This window comes from Netta rufina, assembly GCF_964035555.1.
Source record: "Netta rufina genome assembly, chromosome: 10".
NCBI classification, from domain to species: Eukaryota; Metazoa; Chordata; class Aves; order Anseriformes; family Anatidae; genus Netta; species Netta rufina.
The window spans coordinates 22862183-22882343 of record NC_140133.1 but is presented as its reverse complement, the minus strand read 5'-3'; the positions used below and the strand labels follow the sequence as shown (position 1 = coordinate 22882343).

General features: G+C 43.2%; 1 protein-coding gene across 12 annotated transcripts in view; it reads left to right on the top strand.

The window, feature by feature from the left end:
* The window catches only part of TMCC1 (transmembrane and coiled-coil domain family 1), an 89300-nt gene that overhangs the window by 57300 nt on the left and 11839 nt on the right, over nucleotides 1–20161 (top strand). For 8 of the 12 annotated variants that reach the window (XM_084292826.1, XM_084292828.1, XM_084292827.1 and 5 more), the window contains one exon: nucleotides 16880–17814. In XM_084292826.1, coding sequence (XP_084148952.1) covers nucleotides 16880–17814 — 935 coding nt within the window. Of the gene's footprint in view, nucleotides 1–2206; nucleotides 2243–2867; nucleotides 2964–4643; nucleotides 4716–16065; nucleotides 16120–16879; nucleotides 17815–20161 lie in introns of those variants that run through there. The other 4 variants (XM_084292833.1, XM_084292829.1, XM_084292825.1 and 1 more) reach the window with 4 other exon arrangements.

The window sequence follows — 20161 nt, the reverse complement described above, 5'->3', positions numbered from 1 at the left end:
TCCTGAATCATTAAGAAGTAGGATTAATGCAAGTATAAAACCTGTGTCTGAACAAATACTCCAAAAATAGGTTTTAGATTGATGACTAGTTTCAGTACTGGATTTCAAAAATAGAAAAATACAACTATACATTTACTTTGCCATGGATTGCTGAGGCTTCTGATTTGCAGTTGCTGAATGCAGAGCCCACTCTCTGTTTCTCCAACCATTTCTCTTTGATTTTATGTAACTTAGTATTAAATGGAGTAATCTCCTTCCTCCTGCAGATGAAGGCCGTACCAGGTTAAGCTCTGATAAGGATATGGTTTCAGCAGTAGCAAGCAGGTTTTGAGCATGTGCTTTCTTTTCCCACTTGCCTCATGCCACGTGTCAGTTGGACCTCGTATTCCAGTGTGTTTATATGCAGTGGCCTCAGAGGTGAGCAATGAAGTTTAGTAATCCAAACCATAAAGCTTTACAAACAGCAGTGACTCAAGCCTGATAGTACAAAGATAAATCGTGTAATAAATTAGCAAATTGTGAATCTGATTTTTCTCTTAAACTTGCCCACAGTACTGTGGGCCTGGAGTAAGGTGAAGTACTACTCAGCACACCTGATGCATCTGCAGTACTGGCATTCAGCTGCATCTTCTGAAATATTTGGTTTCAGCCCTGAGCGGGTTAATCCTGTTTTTCCCCTGCCCCTGACATTTTGGTTATCTGTGTCCTGCAGCAGGAGCGTTTGTGCAGTTCCAGGAAGTCTCACCAGATAAGCAGCTCCTGAGCCCTCCTGCGCAGCAGGAAGGTGGAGGAGAAGGGAAGGTGGAGGAGAAGGGCAGCAGGTGAGTGGCCACACATCTGCCTGGCTGTGCTGTGCCCCCACAGAGCCTGGTGCGGTTTTTGCAGTGAGACTATCCTGAGTTCCCTGCTGTTTGTGTCTGCTGAGGACTTGGAGCCACATTAGGGATGTCCTCCTAGGGTGCTGGCCTAGTTTTTTTTTTGCTAATTGTATTCTGCCTCTGTAGGCTCCTGTGCTCTTTCAAAGATTCTTCCCCCCTGTAACTGCTACTTTTGACCTCATTTTCCCAATTTTACTGTTATAACGTGCTCTTAAATTCTTGCTGTGAGGAGCTTGCTAAAGCTCACTTTCTTATCACTTAGATGGGCACCTCAGGTGTTCACAGATATTTCACATATATGAAATACTCTAGTTTAGGAGGAGAGAGTGGAGGTTATGAAATACTCCAGATTAGGAGGAGGGAGTGGAGGTCATCTTTTCTTCACAGCCTGAGCACCAGCTCAGGGAACAGCACAGGAAGGGTATAGTTGCCAATTGTTTTTTAAATTTTCTTCCAGTTTCTCACCCTCTTACTTCATATTTTATATTATTTAATATTTGCAACATTCACATTTCACCAGATAGAGCTAGCTTCCATGTTAATTCTTCCCTAATATTCTTGGTTTCAAGCAGTCTTGGAAAGAGTCCTCATCTTGTTACAAGGGTCATATGACCACCTAATCTCCAGGAGTTTTTAAGCCGCATCAAAGCTCATGTGCATTTTTTTTTCTTTTTTTTTCTTTTTCTGCCCCTCCTCCCTCCAGTTTTACCAAGTAACTTCAGGAAAGAAATGCTGTAGAAAGCAAACGGGCTACCCTTCATTGCCGCCCCTTTGTGCCAGCACAGTTAGGAAGGACTCACCATCGGAGGCCTAGAGGACGTGTGTGGGGTGAGCGCCCAGAGCAGCGAAGACCTGCAGGCGAGCCTGGGTGCTCAGACCCTCCATCGCCTTCCACCCTAGGGGACGTCCCCTCTGGCAGTTCTCCCTGCTGTCTCTTGAGCTCTGAGTCTTTTTCTGTTCTCATCTTGGACAGTGGAAGCGTTTGTGGCCCCACGCTACGGAAGGGCTTCGTCAGGCCATCTGGTTTCTGCTCTGATAGTCGTCATCTGCTGTGCAAGGCGTGTGGAGAGCCGAGACCCGGCACTCGGCGTGGCCGGCACTAGGGAAGCCTCACAGGAACCATTGCAGCGGTGAGGCTTGCACAGAGCCTGAGTTCTCTGAGTGCTGTTTACATGGAAGAATAGCTTTTGAAGCACTTCTCTGATGTTTCTATTTTTCTGTGAGTATAGAAGTCCACTTTAAACATCACGGAGCATCAATGCACCATAGCCACGTTTTGGGAGTGTAACAAATATTAATAAGAAAGCATGCGTTCCTCTGAGAAATGAAGCTGATTGCTCTTAATGGAGGTGATATTCAGCTTGGTAGGTTGTGGGTTTTTTTCTTTGTTTTTGTTGTTGCTCTTATTGCTCTGCAAAATTTGTGAAGGCTATCTGATCATCTTAAGTAAAATAATGAGCACATTTGCATGTATTTTCCTGGATTTGTTTGTTGCTTTATGTGGTGAAATGATCTGTCTGAATAGCAATAGAATTCCCATGAATAAAGCTAGGTTTTAACCAACATAAATTGCTTCCTAAATAAGGCTAATTATGTTCTTTGTGCACAAGGAGTTTCACCTCCCTTCCCTTTCACTTTTCTTAGGTGGGATCCACTATTATTAATAAATAAAAGGTCTTAGAAATCTGAAGGTTTCTTGGTATAGATGTTGTTTCTCTAGAGTGAGATCTGCCCTGTGGCATCCCCTTGGATGAGGGAATCATGCCTCTTAATTTCTTGTCATGTAGACTGAGGTTCAAAATATACTGCGTGTGCTGAAAAGCTCACGCAAGTGCAGAAATTGTTTTAGTTTCTATATTTAGCCTGGACAAGCTTTTTAGCTGAGATTTCTCACTAGACTCTTGCAACAGGGTGGGTGCCTTTTGGTCTGGTTCTTTCTTCTGTCTGCCCTGGAGTGCAGCTAGCCATGTCAGGAGTTATCTGGCAGGCTAGAACACGGTGTTGTAAAACTCCTCTATGTCCCCTGGGCAGCTTGTTGATGTCAAAGGTTTTGCAAATGTAGGGTGGGATCTTCATCTGGTGCAGGTAAGTAGCACAAACTTATTTTATGAAAAGCTTTCTTTACAACAGCTTTGCTAGATTGAATTGTGTGCTCTAAAAAAAAGAGCAGTGTTCTTGTGATCAGAGTCTCAATATAATATTCATATAAGGTGAATCAGTTTATAGACACCACCTACCTATTTAAACCTTACTGATGGAGAATTCCTGTATAGAAATATAAATGTCAGCTCTATTAATTTTCCTTTAAAACATCCAGAATTATTTCTGTGTTGGTTTTTTTTCCCAAACATTTTTATGGCAGTACATTGCAGTTTTGAATATATGGTAATATGATAAATTATGTCAGTTTCACTTTCATTCATGTTCAGCATATGCTTCTGCTTTGGTTATTATACTTTAGTTTCTTGGGATGTCTTTACCTAGTGTGCAGACATGCAGAAGAGGGAATGGCTTTGCGGCAGCTTATGTTGTAACGGTGTGTTGCAGCTGCAAGTTAATAGAATTATTATTAAAAAACAAAACAAAACAAAAAAAAAAAAAAAAAAAAAAAAAAAAACACCATCAAACCCAAACACTTAGATGCCTTTTAGCATCTTTAAGAGTCAAAGGGACAGACAAAAAGGAAAACTGTATCCTGCTTCTATGCTGGCTGCAAACATGCTACGTGTCTAAGGCAGCAGGAAGCTTTTAAAAGTCCATGTTCATTCTGGTTTTGTTGGCTCCCAGTATTTTAGCCTTGGAAACATTGTGCAGGGAGATATTCTGGATTAATCTGAAGATCTCAAGCTTGTACATGTATTATACGCAACTTAGCTTTGAGATCATCTATTTCTATCCTAGGTTAGTAATATTTGCTACAAACGGGAAATATCAGTGAGACAGCAGAGAAGAGCAAGGGGAAAAGAAGCCACAAGGTGAGAATGGCTCTCTTTAAATGTCTGAGGGAGTAGGGCTTGCTGGCAGATGGTGCTCTGGATTAGAGTGCCTGCCCATGCGTCAGGTGGTCACAGGGTGATGTACTTTTGCTTTATAACTTTTAAATATGACAGCAAGACACGTTAAAATACTGTTGCTGGCACAGTTTTGTGCTTGAGTCCTTGCATGACAATTGCTTTCTAATTAGAGTTTCTGCCTCACAGGACATCACACTAATCCTCTGAAAATTTTATTTAGTGATTTTTAAAGAGTAGTGTTTCAATGGTGATATAAATAGAGTGTATACTTTATAGCTGGATTTATGTCTTGTTGTGCATCTTTGAATCTCTATTTTTGATTCTGCTTGAATCTTGCCATGAAGTGCACTACTTTGTGTCTTCAGAGGAACACATATGTCATCTTGATTCTCTTAATTTTCTACTAATTTGTCTGCCTGTTATCCTGTCCAATTTTTTTGGCTCAAATGTGCAGTTCTTTAAAAAAAAAAAAAAAAAAAGTCGTGTGTTGGACATGGAATGAAAAGCCCTGTAGCTTTAAATCCAGCAGTCCCAGCCTTTTTTTGCATCTAAAGCAAACACTCCATCTGAAGGAGAGGTGCATAGCTGGCAGTGAGCTCTGAGCATAACTTGATTTGCAACGGCAGCACAGGAGCGCTGTGCACACAGCGATGCTCGTTTTGGCAGCAGCGCTCTGCCTGTCTGAGATGCATGGCGTGGTGCAGGCGGCTGCAGGGCAGCGCCCAGCGCTGGGGCGAGGGCTGCAGCTGGCCATGCGGTGATGTTGATGTGGTGCTGCTGTACCTGCGTATGCTGTGAAAGGGACTTCTGTGAGCCCGTGAAGGTGAGAGGCTCGTGGAGCATCGCTAGGATGGCGTTAGTTATCTTACTTGGCTGTTTTATTTAGATCTTGGGTAGAGCTTGACCTCATTTTGTAGCATTAGTCTTGGAAACGCTGTGTTTTCCTCTAGGCACTGCTGTTGTATTCTGTGGTTGTTTTTATATAGCTTGTCTTCACTTCAGAAGCTGGGAAGTATGAAAAAGACTCCTGTCTGAGCGAGTGTTACGATCTATAAAGAAGATCAAACGTGTTGTTGGTTTTGGGGGTTTTCTGTCTTTGTTTTTTTTTGTTTGTTTGTTTGTTTTTTGTTGTTTTTTTTTTTTCTGTTCTGGGGTTTGGTGGTATAATGTAATGAATGATGAAAGAAAAGGCTAGTAAATGCAGCCCAGTGTCAGAGAGATGTCTGAACCAGTAGCTTTTTAAATGCAACGGCTTGTTTTGCTGTTTTAAGTATGCAAAATGTATTTTCAGGAAGTAGTAAGCAAACTGCAGAATCATGATTTACTTCAGGTGGAAAAAAAAAAAACAAAACAAGAGCATATAGCTTCCCATGGAGTCGGTGACCTTCAGAAATGAGTAAGTAGTTTTCTTTGGTCTCAGTTAGCAACCTAGCTCGGCATTGCTGTTTCACAAGCCTGAGTTAACAGTAAGCTTTATTTCCCCCCACATTTATTCAATACTGTAGAGAGACAGTAAGGGCTTTGAGGCTCTGATCTCCAATGCAAAATAGAAGATATTTCTTTTCAAGTTGTTGCAATTAGTTCCCTTGTGCATTGTGCCTCCAATGTTTAGAGAAAAAAGAAATAGAGGATCCAGACATTTTGCTTTTTCTGTAGATCGACATGGGCCTAGGTTTTATCGTCGGCAGAAGACCTGGTAGAGAATCACAGAATCACAGAATTTCTAGGTTTTCTTCAATTCACAGAATCACAGAAATTGCATAGTGTTACTGTTGTGTTTGAAGCTTGTGTGTCTAATCACATTTGTTTAATAGACTCATTATATTCCTCTGGGAAGATCTGGATCTCCTATACTAGATATTTACTTACTAAATTCATCAGTCTCTATAACAAAAGTGACACACAGGTGGCTCTTGGGAACAGCTCTGTTAAAAACTTAGAGTTTAAGTGGTTCAGACAGCAGTGAAGACAGAGAACAGTAAGAAAGAAGGGTTTTTATTTGTATTCAACATTCGAGTTTGATAGATCTGTGTACTTTGCATCTTCGTGTGTGTAACATCAGCCTAATGCATCACCTCCTGAGAACTGAAGAAAGAAATAAAAAAAATGGGCTGCTGTATTCTTACTCTCTAAATCAGATGTGGGCAGTTTTGCTGTCAGCGTAGTTCATGGATCTTTTGAGGTTGGGTTGTGGAGGTGCTGCTACAGCCAGTAGCGTGTGCTGTCAGCACTAAGACTTGTTTCTAGACGGAGTTTGAGATCAGGAATCTTGGTTTGACGTGAATACTGAAAGCAGCATACTGACTTCAGTATTTGGTTAATACAGTATTCTGTATGGATTTCTAGACAACTACAATGTTGCCGTATTCTCCGGGGTACTCATCATCCCCTCAGTGCAACAGTCTCTGTGTTGTCTCATTGTTTGCCATTTTCCTTCAGATTTCCTCAGGCATGTGTCACAGGTGTGCAGCCAGTCTATTCCTTGTGCTGTACTGACTGCCCTTGTGAATTCGAACAGTCTCATGGGTTTAGCTGGTGCTAATGTAGGAGTGCCATGCAGTGCTTAGAACTAAACAGCAAGCTACATTTGAGCAGGGAAGATACGTTTGAAGCCAACTATTGCACAGCTCTCTAGCAAATGTAGTATTTGCAGATGTGCTATGTGTATGCTACATTAGAAAGGCTTTAAATAAGGGAACAGTATGTCAAATTGTATATAAGAATGACAAAGAAATACACAGGAAATACAAATCTTGATGTTGTAAAATGTTTATCTTTTAGCATAAGCTGTTAATAGATTCAACTTTGAAACATTGCTCCCAGGATGGACTTTGGTTACAGTCACACTCTGTGTTGTACTTGCAGAAAATATCACAATTGAAAAATAAATAAAAACAAGTGAAGTGTAGAAGCATGGTTGTGCTCAGGAACGTGAGCTATTTAAACTAAACACTTAGCAATGACTTGCGTGCTAACTTTCACAAGAAAAATCTCCTGAGAAGGGGGAAATCCTTGTTCTCTCATGTGTGGTCATTCTGTACAGAATGATCACAGAGATGTTTGTTCTCCCAGATTCCAGACCTGTTTTGCCCAGTTGCTTTACAAGACAAATTTAACTTGCAATCTGAAAAATTAAACTCTTTTCTTCACTAATGAATATGTGAGATGCAATGATAATCTGCATTTATCAAATAGCAGCTTGAAGCATGAGGAAAATAAACTGTACTCTCTGGGAAGTGTTAACAATAGTTTTGTCTGTAAGTTAATGAGATGTGATTTGAACATACTGGGGAAAATAGAATAAATTTTAAAAGACAAAAAAAAGCCCCAAACAAATAAGCAAAAAGGTCATTTTACATAGTTATTTTCTGATGAAATCTTGTGTAAGCTTGTTTCCAAATCTGCCCTTTCCTCCCAATCCCTATACTTAACTTTTGTTCAGCTTTACCTCATTTCCTATCCTTATTATTGTAACTTCTGGCCTGATTGGCAGGCCCGTCTTGATTAAAAATTTGCAGCTGCTAAAATAAACATCCATTAACATTATTTTAGCCGTATTTTACTGTCATCCTCTTTTGCCTCAAAAATCAAGTTCCTGCAAGCCTTGTGTATTATTCAGTTCCTTCCTATTTTTCTATTCATATTGTTTTATTCGTTCTGTTGGACTCGTCTTATCCATAATGTCATCATCGCTGTCCTGTTTATTCAGCTAGAACTTCTGACGGACTTCTTGACTTCTCTGTAGCTTTGGAAAGACATGACTGAATTGGACCACAAAGCATTACTCTTTTGCATTCAAAAATGTCTTTGCTTAAATTTTTAAAGTTCAAGGTCAAGAAGGTAAGGACTTTGATAACAACTGGATTTTAAAAAGAACTGAAGGAGCCATAGATGTTATCTCTGGGGTCACGTTACGCTGTTGTCATGTTCCCTTCTGTCTTTAGGGTGCAAATGCTCGAGGGCATAGTTGGTGCCTGGTGCTGTGTCTTCATTCTCTCTGCGTAATGCCCCTTGCCTCTGCCCACCACTCCCACCAGGTCAGCAGTCATGGTTTTGTGTGCGTTACCTCAGCTGGGAGAGGTGCAGGTCAATTTTTGTAGCATCAGGTACCTCATAACCAGTGAGTAAGTGATCCAAAAAGTGGGATGACGTAGGGCCTGGCTAGCTCTGCTGTGCTGGAAATGCTATGCAGGGAACACCCATGCGCAGGGATTGTATTGTCCCGGTACAGATTTTCCTCCAGCTTTGCTGTGGAATGAGTTAAGCTACTGGTGATCGGCGCCCCATGCAATTCTTTCTCGTAGAGCAAGTCAGATCTCCTGTGGTAGCAGCGATCTTCCACAGTCCCCCCTGACCCCACCAGCTGCTGAGCTGAAATGCTGGTCTCTTTGGGGAAATTTCTGCAGTCGACAGAGATGAGGAGAATACGGCTGCTTGCTTTTTCGCCAAACTCTGTCCGTCAAAACAGCATATGAAGTCATATCTCCATTTCACATTGAATTAAGTGGCAAGGCCATAGGAGAGTCACACTGCAGCTGTCCTTTCCAGATAAGAGTTGTGGAAGAGTGTTTGTATGCATACCTCAGGCCATAGCTTGATGTAAGTTTCTTGCAGCAATAGCACCAACTTAGGCAATCCCTGGTCACTTCTTCCTTCTAGTGGTGGTCCTGCAGACCTGCTGATAGTTCGTGGAGCCTTGCGGTGAGCCAGGCGTGGGAGCTTACCAAGAGCAAAACATCTCCTAGGTCCTTCTGGCTGGGTTAGGCCTAGTGGAGGTCAGACCCCAGTCTGGCCCACCACTCAGCCCCACAAGTTGTTGTCCTTCCCATCCCCTGCTCATGCCAGCACAAAGGCAAGAAACTGCTTACCTTGGCACTGTCACCAAAGAAAGGGAACACTAAATCACATACAGGTCTCTCAAGATTATTGTAAAATGTTGTTCTCTTGAGGCTGCTGTCTAGCCTTTCTCTCCCTGGTTAGGTATCTGCCGTCTCTTCCCCTTTCTAGAGCGTGAGGACACACTGGGCACACAGGAATGCTGAGAACCACATGCATTCCTCTGGGTTGGCAGATGTGACATGTGAGTGCAACTGTTTTACTAATCATCGCTCATCATTGTTTAACTGCTATGACTAAGGTATAAAGACATTTCCTTTTGGTGTTACCAGTGTTGGTTCCTTGCTCTAGTTGTTATCTTAGGCAGACAAAGGGATTGTATGGGAATTTTTATTGTACTTTTTCAGTCATTTGCCGTTTTTGCTTTCTCATGGTGTTTTTTGTTGTTGTTGTAACCAGGCCAGTCTTCCTATCATTTTGAGGGTTAATTGCCCACAGGCAAAGATTGTTTATGTCTTTTAGAAATCCTAATTATAATCTAACCAGTGGACTGTAGTATGAAAAACACACAGACTTCTTTGAGCTGTCCATCTGTTCATATGCTTTCCTTAGCCAGTTCTGGTTTTGATTTTGATTTTGGAGTGTAATAAGGACTGCTCAAAACAGTTCCTGGCAATGACCAGCAGTTTCAGTGGGTAAGTAGAGGGAGGCCTCTTAAAATATGAAGTTGCTACAGTTTCTGAAGATGGAATCAGCCTATAAATTTTTGCAGAGTAACTGCACCGTGTGTCATGAGGAATTCATGCTGGACCTGTTTTCCTTTGTTTTCCTTTTGTATTCGTGTTGGCAGTAAAGCCAAGGCAGGTGTTAAGTAGTGCACGAGCATGTATGTGCACTGGGCACTTGCTGGGGAAGGTGGAAGGTATAACTCACTCTTCTGTGCGTTCACACGGGAGGGAGCTGTTGTGCTTCTAGGGGTGGTTCAGTACAGCATTATTTGGATCTTCTGCCTGTATTTAGTCTAGAGGTGAATGAACAGAAATCTTTTCCCTTATGTCTGCTGTTCCATCTGGATCAAGAGGCATCCTGGACACAGGATTTGCAATGATATAAACATGCAACTTGCAACAAATAGTGAGCCAGAGAGTTGATAGTATCAAACGTGTGGCAGTGTTGCAGTAGACAGAGTAAAAGGGTTGCAGGCCCAAGTTTTTTGTCTTTATAAACATATCCACAAGTATACTACATGGTTGTGCCATCTACATCCTGGGAGATATTCAAAAGCTGTCTGGACATGGTGCTGGGAAGCCTGTTTTAGGTGGTCCAGTTTGAGCAGGGAGCTTGAATAAGAAGACCTCCAGAGGCCCCTCCAACCTCGGCCAGTCTGTGGTTTTGTAACATCCTATCAGAAGCAAAGCATTAGAAAAAAGCTGTCTCAACCATAGGTCATAAATTACTTATTACAATACCAAAGTAGGTCAGACAGAGTAATTTCCAGTATTTTTTTTTTAATTCAGGACCCACAGTAGATTTTGCAGTATGGTTTGTCTTCACTGGATCCAGTAGGGGCATCATACACAGCGTACTCACCTGACAGTAGAGCTGATGCCACCTTGACTCAAATATTGTTTAAAGAATTATGCTACGGGTTTTATGCAGGAGGGTGATATCTGGCTGTAAATTACACTTAACTGAATGTGTGGAAGGTACCTCATAGTAATTCATGTTGTTTAAATGCTTCTTCACTGTACCTCACAGTGATTCTATGCATGGCTTTATAAAAATGTACATTTAGATGATTTAATGCAGATATATAAACGTTTGGGGCCTAATGGAGGTCATTTTTCACAATGTACAAAACTGCCGTGTAGGGAAATGAGGAACACAGGGCCAAATGAGAAATTACAGTGTCATTATCATAAACTGAGGTTAACACCTCTATCCTGTTATCAAGAGCTGTGGTTTTTTCTACAGCCATAGTTTGCCAGACTGTCAGTTTCATACCTCTTAAAAACACATCTCTCTTTGAAGTGCAGGACTCCTGGAACTGATGTGAATTTGGGGTATATTACTACTTTAGTGGAAACTGCAGCAGCAGCCAAAAACTTTATTCTACTTCATGTGACACATAGTTTATTGAACAGAAGATGGTTTTCTTCTACTGTTTGTCACCCCTGTGTTAAAGCAATAAAAGCCACCTTTGACTCCTCAAAATAAGAGATGTTACCAAAAACATGTTGGATGGAAACAAGAAAGATAAAACTAAATTTGAGAATCATTTATTTTAAGTAATCTCAAGCCCCTTTCATACAGATACCTTCCTGCTCACAGAATTTCTTGACTCTGAAGCAGCTTGATCCTGAACATTATCAAGATACAGTTTTTCTAAATCTTATGCATAGTGCAGTTCGCCATCTGTTTGCTTTTAGAAAGGAAAATATTATACAGTATCCCACACTGACACATCCAGCAATAAGCCCATTGGAAATGTGAGAATTTGCTAAGGTCCATTCACCAGCGATGTTTTAGAGCAAAGTAGGAAGTAAAAGGAACTCCTTTTCCCTGGCATTTGGTTTCTCAGCAGCAGCACACCATGGACAACTGTAGTGCAGAACACAGTACAGCAGTACCTGTGGAACACTGCACGTGTACCTCTGACCCAGCTGGGCCAAGTGGACGAGAAAACATCCTCCCTGAGTAACAAATGGTAATTCTCCCCTGTTGATATGGGACCGCAGCCAAAGTGGCTGCCATGGGATCACAGACTTGTGACTTTCTGAAAAAGTTGTTTATTAAAAAAAAAAAAAAAAAGTGACTTCCTGCCTCTTGTGTCTTTTGGTGTGGCTGAAAATCAGTCGTAAGTGCTTCTTCTTTATAAGCTTACTTTAATGTTATTTTAAAATGATGATGAAATGGCTTACCCACTTGGTCATAGCTGTCTGAGATCAGTTTCACTGTTTTGTATCTGGTATCTTGAACTATTTTTAGAACTGTATTTTAGCATTTCTGTGAGTAGTTCTGCCAGGCTTACAAGAATGGTATTGCAAAATATCTGTTCCCTCTGATGAAGTCTTTTTAAAAATTCAATACACTTAGCAACAAAAAAGTGAAGTCTGGTGGTATAAAACCTCTCTTAGGGACATCTAAAATAATTCTTTGCAAAACATGACCGTATGTTTGAATAGGAAACTGGATCTGTTTTAACACTCGAGTATCCAATTCCAAAATCCAATATTTTTTGTGTTTGTTTGTTGCTGTTCTCCAGAGGTCTCAATAACTTTTATTTTTCACTGTTTTGTTTATCTGCATTAGCTCATGTGTATTCTTTTTCCCCCCAAAGCTCACTTTTTTGGCACTGAAAATTTCACATAAAGGTGCCTTAAAATAACGTTTCAGGTTGGTGTTCAGAGCCACTGCAGATCAGGGTAGGAAGTAAATAATTCTACATCCAGCTGAAAGTGCAAGGAGACTTGAGAGGCATCAAAAGGAATTATCTATTTCAAGCATTTCAGAGTTTAATAAATATAGAGCGTGTTCTGGGGGTTCTAAGAACAAGCAATCTGGATCTCACTCGGCATCTCAGTTCAAAGGTGCGACTCCACGCAACCCTCCTGTCACCCACAGGCCCAGGCCACGAAGGGTCTTGGGCTCCACGTGCTCTCTGCAGCCGGATCTCAGCCTCCCACTGGGACGGGGCCAAGCTGAGGCTGGAGGGGTTGTAGTACAGGCGTATGTCTGTATGGTGTGGTAAATCCGCAGACACAGTCAAACATGAGACATTCTTTCTTTCTCCCCTCTAATTTTTATTCCCATAAGGTGTTAATTACAGGTCATATTTCCTAATGAGCTAACTGTCTTGCATCCATCACTGGACTCCACACTGCTTCATGCCCACGGCAGGCGACTGTCTGTCCACCTGACATGGAGAGGTTTGCCCGAGTCATCCCGTCCTGTCTGCTGCGTCCCAGGGAGCAGCCAGTTTGTCTGCACCTACAGCACACACGTCTTTGTCAGCCCTGCGCTGACGAGTCTGTTAATGAGGACTGTTTTGAAACAGGAAATCTAAAACTTACTACTTTCTGTGAGTCTCGTAAATTCTTCTGATGAAGGCACTGTACTGCCTTCAGTACAGTGAGGTGGAAAAAAAAAAACAACACCTGAATTCTTTAGTGATTAGTTTTCTATACCACTGAGAGTGCTCAGTCACTGGGAAATATGACTAATCCAGGCACTCAAGAAATCACTCAGTTTCCTTCCAGGGCTGCTCATTTCTGTTGTTCTCAGTTCACCTTTCTCACCTTGCCCTATATATTTTTATTCCAAGTAGCATGATGCTTTGCAGTCACAATTTTAAAGCTCCAAATATGGAAGGAAACGAGAGCGGAGCAATCTCCTTAAAGTAGGCTTGTTCTGAATTCTGCTACTATTTGCTTAAGCCAGCTGCTCTGCATGTTTTAAAACAAGAAGAGAGAAAAAAAAAAAAAAAAAACAGACTTTGTAAATTTACTGAAGTACTTTCTATAGAAGGGTGAAACACCTTAAAATGAACACATTTAATCTTCAGAAAAGCCAAAAGAGGCAGAATCATAGGTTCTGTATGGACTGCCTATTATTGCAAAACAGATAGAAAAGCTTTTATAGAAGGGAAGGCACGATAGCTTCAAAAGTGCTAGGAATTTGGTAAGATCTTGAGGAGGAGCAAGAAGGAAAGTCCTCATGTGACTTCATTTGATCAATGGCATAATGCCAAAGCAGTTTTCAGTTACCTCCTGGTTGGGTGGTCATGCAGGTCCACTCGGTTTAGACTGACTCAATATACTGCAAAATTGTATTGCAAGGCAGATTTTCAAACTGAATTGTAATGCCTATTTTTATACAAACATTGACCATTAAAATACTTCATTTACCAGCATCTTTTCAGGACAGATTGCCAGTCATCTTAAATCAATAACATTACACCAGCATTTCCCGGTGGTCTGAGGGGCCCGCTTTGTGCTGAGTCTTCCCTTTCTAAAGCACTGTTGATACAGTGAAGGTACTTATCTCTGTTCTGCCCCAGAATAGCACTTTGTACAGTCATTTGCTTTTTAATTGGAAGAAACCCTTTGTATCAGTCCAGAGTAATGTCCACACAAATGGTAATTCTGAAATAATTAACCCAAGATGGTGTACTCTATTACAGCTATTCCGGATTATTTTCTGTCACAGGTATAGGAAAATAACCTGAGAATATACGCTGAAGTAACTGCCTTTAAAAGGGGGAAAGAGAAACTTTCTGTAGTAACTGCCTTTAAAGGGGGGAAAGAGAAACTTTCTGTGGATTTTTTCCTCTCAAAAAACTCTTGTCTGAAAGAAGAGTGTACTGGTAGTTTAATTTATAATTACCCACACATGCTATTTAGACCCAAATTGCAGCGAATTAAGTCAATAGAAACTTGTTATTGCAAAGTAATGTTGAAGTTCCATTTTGTTCTACAACACTGAATGTGCCAGTTTCAGCTTGTAGCACATCTGTGCTGTGGGTGAGCTCGTAGCCCGGTGTGGTTCTGGGACGCTGGATCAGACCCACTCGCACCCACCTTTACCACTGCCAGGTTCAAAAGTATTTAGTTATGAAATGTTATCTCAAGTTACTTTCTGGGGGGGGGGGGAAGCATTAAGTTTGTGTGTTGTTTTTTTTTTTCTTTTTTTATCTGCCATTTATACTAATATTTACTTCTTGATATTTAATATTAATCTTTCCTTCTTGATATTGACATGATCTTAATATTTACAAATCTTTACAAATGCGTTGGTAGGGGTTTTTGTTTGTTTGTTGCTTTTTTTATTATTTTTTGAGAAGCCAGCTTGTTTTTGTAAAGCAGTTTAGAGGAATAATAAGATTGTGTTGGTGTACAGAATAGGAGAGTCTACACTGTGCTGCTTTGCAGATTATGGCAAGTTGGAAAAGCAGTAAATAGAGCTGTGTCTGCTGATCGTAAAGGATCTGTTGAGAAGGAGCTAAGCACTTTATGCCTCAGGGAATTGGTGGCCACCACTGTCTAGGTCAGGCGTGCCTGGTGTGCGCAGGATCTTTGTTTACTTCTGGGCCATATGAAGAAATTGGATCAGTGACAGTCCTATGAAAATGTGGATGAAATTGCAAATTCCAAGAAGGTGTTTTACCAATTGTGTCCGTACATCTCAGAGACAGAATACTCTCTCTACAGTACTAATGCCATGTATTGTTAGTCCCACTGATTTAGTGTAAGTCCTCTGCACTAGTCTTCCACTAATCTGTCTCGAGATCATGGGTTTATACAAATAAACCTGTTTGAGAGAGTGGTTGATATTTCTGCAGTCGCTACAGACTTGAAAGCTGATATTCTGTGGTTTCCAGTACCCAAACTCCCCTAGAAAATAAATCAGCTGAGTGCTCCATACAGGTAATTGTCTTTCCTTTCAATGCAATAGCACAGAGCCTCCATGTGAAGCTGCTGGGAAAGGCTGGCTCAGCCCGCTCAGCAGCAGCAGAGTTGCTGCCGCACACGCAGCACTGCCCCTCTACTGCAGGGTACTGCTTTGTTGTGGTGAATCACAAATATAAACTACTGAAACCAGAGGGGTACAATTAACGCTAATATTTTGCTGTTGTTTCGTGAAGTGTATGTTCACAAGACAGATGTGGAAATGCATTCTGCATTTGGTGGGTAAGCCATGCATTGAATGGTAGTTGTTTAAGTGATTGGCAATGCTGTCCATTGTTTAAATCAGGCTGCTGGTTCCAAGGAGAAGAAATGTGTACCATTAAATCTTGTTTGCTGGATGTGTAGCGCGTGAATCACAGCCTGTTTATCCAGCGTGTTACAGAGCTGTTTGCTGTGTTTGTAAAAGCCAAAATGTTTATTTTGTTCTGCATGGTTTAAAACTAATTAAAACGGTGGTGTTTTTTTTTTTTTTCCTTTTTTTTTTTTTTCTTTTTTCCCTCTCCATCCCCTCCACGTGAATAGAGGTGGTTCTAAGCATCATTTTTAGACTTCACCTTTCAAAGCATTACTAAGCTGCCGTCAACACGACAGTAGCGTGGACGAGGAGGTGGCAGCGGCGTGGTCTGGAAACGCCAGCGGCCAGGTTTCCAGCCCACCGAGTCCCAGGGGTAAACGGCAGGGGCGAGGCGCGCCCCCCGCCAGCTGCAGGGCGAGGCCTCGCCTCCGGCGCTGAGTGGCGCGGGCGGCTCCCGCCGGGGCCTTGCGGCAGCCCCGCACCCGCCGGGACCGGGACCGGGACCGGGACCGGGACCGGGGCGGGGCGGGGCGGGGCGGGGCGGGCAGGTGGGGCGCGGCGCGGGGCCATGCGGGCGCCCGGCGGGAGCCATGCACTGGGAGCGGGCGCTGCTGCTCCGCCGGGCCAAGGTACCGGGGCGCGGGGCTCGGCGGGGGCGGGCCGGGGGCGGGAGGTGCCGCGGGGCGGCGTGCTGCTTCGGGCCGGAGGAGAAGGCTCGGGCGCCTCCTTTGCGGGGAAGCAGCGCCCCGCGTCTCCGTCGCGTCTTCCTTCTGCTCCGAGGCACCCACTCGCGCCGCATCGCCAGCAGCATGAGCTGCGGGCCTGGGAACGCGAAGCAGGGCATGCTTTCAGAGGTCGGGAGGTCTGTTTATTTCTGCTCTGAGCGCTGCGCTCGGTAGATCTTTTGTTTCACCAAGTTTCGGTACTTCCTTGCTTTCGTATAAATAAATGAGGCGCAGAGAATGCTTTGGGTTTTCTACTTACTTGATGTATATGGCTTTTGCTCTTTTACGCTCACCTTCTCTACCTTTGTATTCTGATGCTGATGGAGCCACTGGCCACATATCAAAACTTCCCAGAAGTCAGCCTGCCAAAGCTGGGTTCTCTGTCTTGCTTTGTGCTTGACTTTTTGGTTGTTCAAGGCCATCAAGTGTTTGGGAGTTTGCTTTCCTTTTCCTCTGCTTTTACTACCTGCCCGTAAAACGCATCATGCTCAATTCTTACGTGTAGAGATTTAGGGATATTTATACTATACCCTGGCCAGCTGAAAAAAGGTGCATTTTTGTAGAATAACATCCACGTGTCAAGATGGCTGGTACAAAAAAGGACAGGTTTCTATGTTAGTAAAACTGGTCTTTAGTGTTTATATTTCTCTCTTTCCTCGTCTAGATCGAGCGATTGGAAGTCAGCAGCCTAGCGCAGACCTCTAGTGCAGTGGCCTCGAGCACTGATGGCAGCATCAACGCAGACTCTGTTGATGGGACCCCAGATCCTCAGCGTACAAAAGTGGCTATCACACACCTGCAACAGAAGATACTGAAGTTGACTGAGCAGATCAAAATCGAACAAACAGCCCGTGATGACAATGTGGCAGAGTACCTGAAACTAGCCAACAACGCAGACAAGCAGCAGAGCGCCCGTATTAAGCAAGTGTTTGAGAAGAAAAATCAAAAGTCCGCCCAGACGATCTCGCAGCTGCAGAAGAAACTAGAGCATTACCATCGAAAGCTACGAGAGATTGAGCAGAATGGGATGCCACGGCAGCCAAAGGATGTCTTCAGGGATATGCATCAGGGATTGAAAGATGTTGGAGCAAAAGTCACTGGCTTCAGTGAGGGAGTAGTAGATAGTGTTAAAGGTGGGCTTTCCAGTTTCTCCCAAGCCACACATTCAGCAGCAGGAGCTGTGGTTTCCAAACCTCGTGAGATTGCCTCCCTCATAAGGAACAAGTTTGGGAGTGCAGACAATATTGCTAATCTGAAAGACTCCTTAGAAGAAGGCCAGGAAGATGGGACAGGAGGCAAGGCTCTAGGTGTTATCCAGAACTTTCAGTCAAGCCCAAAATATGGCAGTGAAGAGGATTGCTCCAGTGCCACGTCAGGCTCAGTGGGAGCCAACAGCACAACAGGGGGCCCTGTGGGAGCTTCCAGCTCCAAAACAAACACTCTGGATATGCAGAGCTCAGGGTTTGATGCAATACTACATGAGATTCAAGAAATTCGAGAGACACAGGCAAGACTGGAAGAATCATTTGAGGACCTTAAGGTTCGCTATCAGAGGGATTACTCGTTAATAATGCAGACTTTGCAGGAGGAGCGGTACAGGTAAGTACTGTTTTATTAGTTTTTCTGTTAAATACTGTGAGTTGCAGAGCATGGGAGTCCTGGATAGTAGTACTCAGCAGCTTGGTTCAAGTAGGAAGCTTTGGAGTCATCTTTGGATTTTGCCCTCCAAACATCGTGCTTTGCAAATATCATGATCCTGCTGTTCATTTCCTTCTCTCTACAAGAAAGACACAGAAAAAAAAAAAAAAAAGGCCATTTAAAAGGCCATTTCATAGTTCTTTTAAGATAAAAAGTCAAGCCAAAGAAGTTTAGAAAGGTGGTGTCCCCAGAAAACAGGAGTATGTTGATGCAGTGACTGTTACCGAGGAAGCGCTTTACCTAGGAAAAAGCCCACAAAGGTCTGAGACAAGGCAAGGTTCAGGAGGGTACAAATGTGCAGCATCCTGACTCTGCCTCCTCCACTGCTCAGATTCACATCTAACAGAAAAAGAAATAACCAGAATTCTTAAGGCTCTCCAAAAAGACGCACTCTTACTCATACACCAAAACTAGGTTCCTGTTTACGTTCCCTTCCCTTCTCTTCTCAGCTCTGCCCCACAGCAGCAGAGTTCAAAGAAATATTAAATGTTAACTAATGGCATGGTAATGTGCTGTTACTTCTGTTCTTTTTGCAGAGGTAATGTGGCTCTGGAAGTGGGTAACCTGGTGTTCTGATCAGTCTTCCCCTTGCTGGAAGGGATGGGAAGGTGGTGGGGCTGCTGTGGTACTACCAGTTCCTGGCTCTGGGTGTGACAAGGGGCAGCCTGGCAGTATGGCAGCCACCACCTCTGGCCACCTCAGTTCCTGAGGGGAATGATTTCCCTTCTCCTCCCATGCTGGCAGTGAGAGCTCTCAGCAGGCTGTCCCCGTGCTGCCCTGCAGATTGTGCTGCATCCCCATCACATGCTGGGAGCAGGGGCTGCTCCCCAGCCTCCTTTTGGGGTGGGTAGAGGGAGTCTGGCCTTCTGCCAGCCCTTCAGGACCTAAATTCAGTGTGGTTCTTCAACTGCACTTTCAGAACTTTAGATAAAAAATTCAAGGCACCCAAATCCTCATTCTGATGGAGCACAGCAGGCCTTTGTAAGGAGCTTGTTTGTGGCCTTCACCAGTTAGACCAGGCTGTGAAGCACAAACTGAGGCTCGGTGCAGCTGCTGGATGTGGGGACAGGCTTTCTGAAGTACCCTGTGCCATTTGCTGTGTTAGTTTGCACGGTGCTACATAGTCACCCTACAGCTTTTCAGACATGCTGGTGCCAGATCATTGGAAAAACATTTGAAAAGGCTTAGCCTGCTAGGATCTTGTAGTGACAGCAGGCTTTCTGTGTGTTTTGCAAAGCTTGGCTAGACAAAGCCAGACCAACATCACTTTCTAATCCCACGTTGCAACCATCAGCGATTCACTGAAACCGGAGCCTAACACAGCAACTTTGGTTCCTAGTACTTCATTGTCATGAAGTCACGTTGTGAAGCGATGTAGAGTTTGATCTTCTGCACCCCGGCAGAGAGGGGTCCTGTTGTCTGGTGCTGTGTAGGTTGTTGTTTCCCACATACAGCAGTAGCCATTCATAGTGGAACGCTATATGCAAGCACAGTCCAACTGAAGGAGTGGCTTGAAATTAAAACAAAAGACCTTGGTTGGGGACTGATGTCTCTTGTCAGCTAAACTGACTAGTTACTCCCTGAAACCATTTAGCAAGGTTCACATAGGTCCTCCTACAAGTCCAGTATGAAGTGCTACCTTGAAGGTGAGCCCATAGCCTAACCGAGGCAGCCTGGAGTGAAAAGCTTTCAGGAGAGTATGCATTTAGCTTATAAAGGCATAAAACGATAGTGATTTAGACTTGCCATTTGGAAAGCTGATGCAAATTAATTGAAGGTGTGACCTTTAAAAAGGACCAGTTGAACCACACTAAGTGCTCTTGTCTCTACAAGCTTTCAAAGCAGGTAACTGCACGATCCACAAGGAGCTCACGGATTAATCACATTGAGAAAAATACCTTATGTACAAATCTAGGTTCTTGTCTGATAGCTTCCATATTCTAAAATATCATGAAGATAGAAGACAGCATTCCCCTGAGAAATGGAAGGCTATGTGGTATGCATGAGGGCTGGGAGGACGGTGCTGCCTCGTCTGAGGAGGCCAGCCCCTGTTCCTCTGGCCAGTAACTCTTCTTCTTCATCTCTCTTCAGAAAAAAAAAAAAAAAAAGGGAAAGATAGAAATGGAGGTCATGGTTTGAGGCTGGGGATTCAAATTAATCATAACTGGCTTTAGAAGCTATAAATACCTCACAGCTCTGCTCTGTTTCTGGGAAGTGTTCAAAAACAGGCACTGAGTCCAGTTAAGGT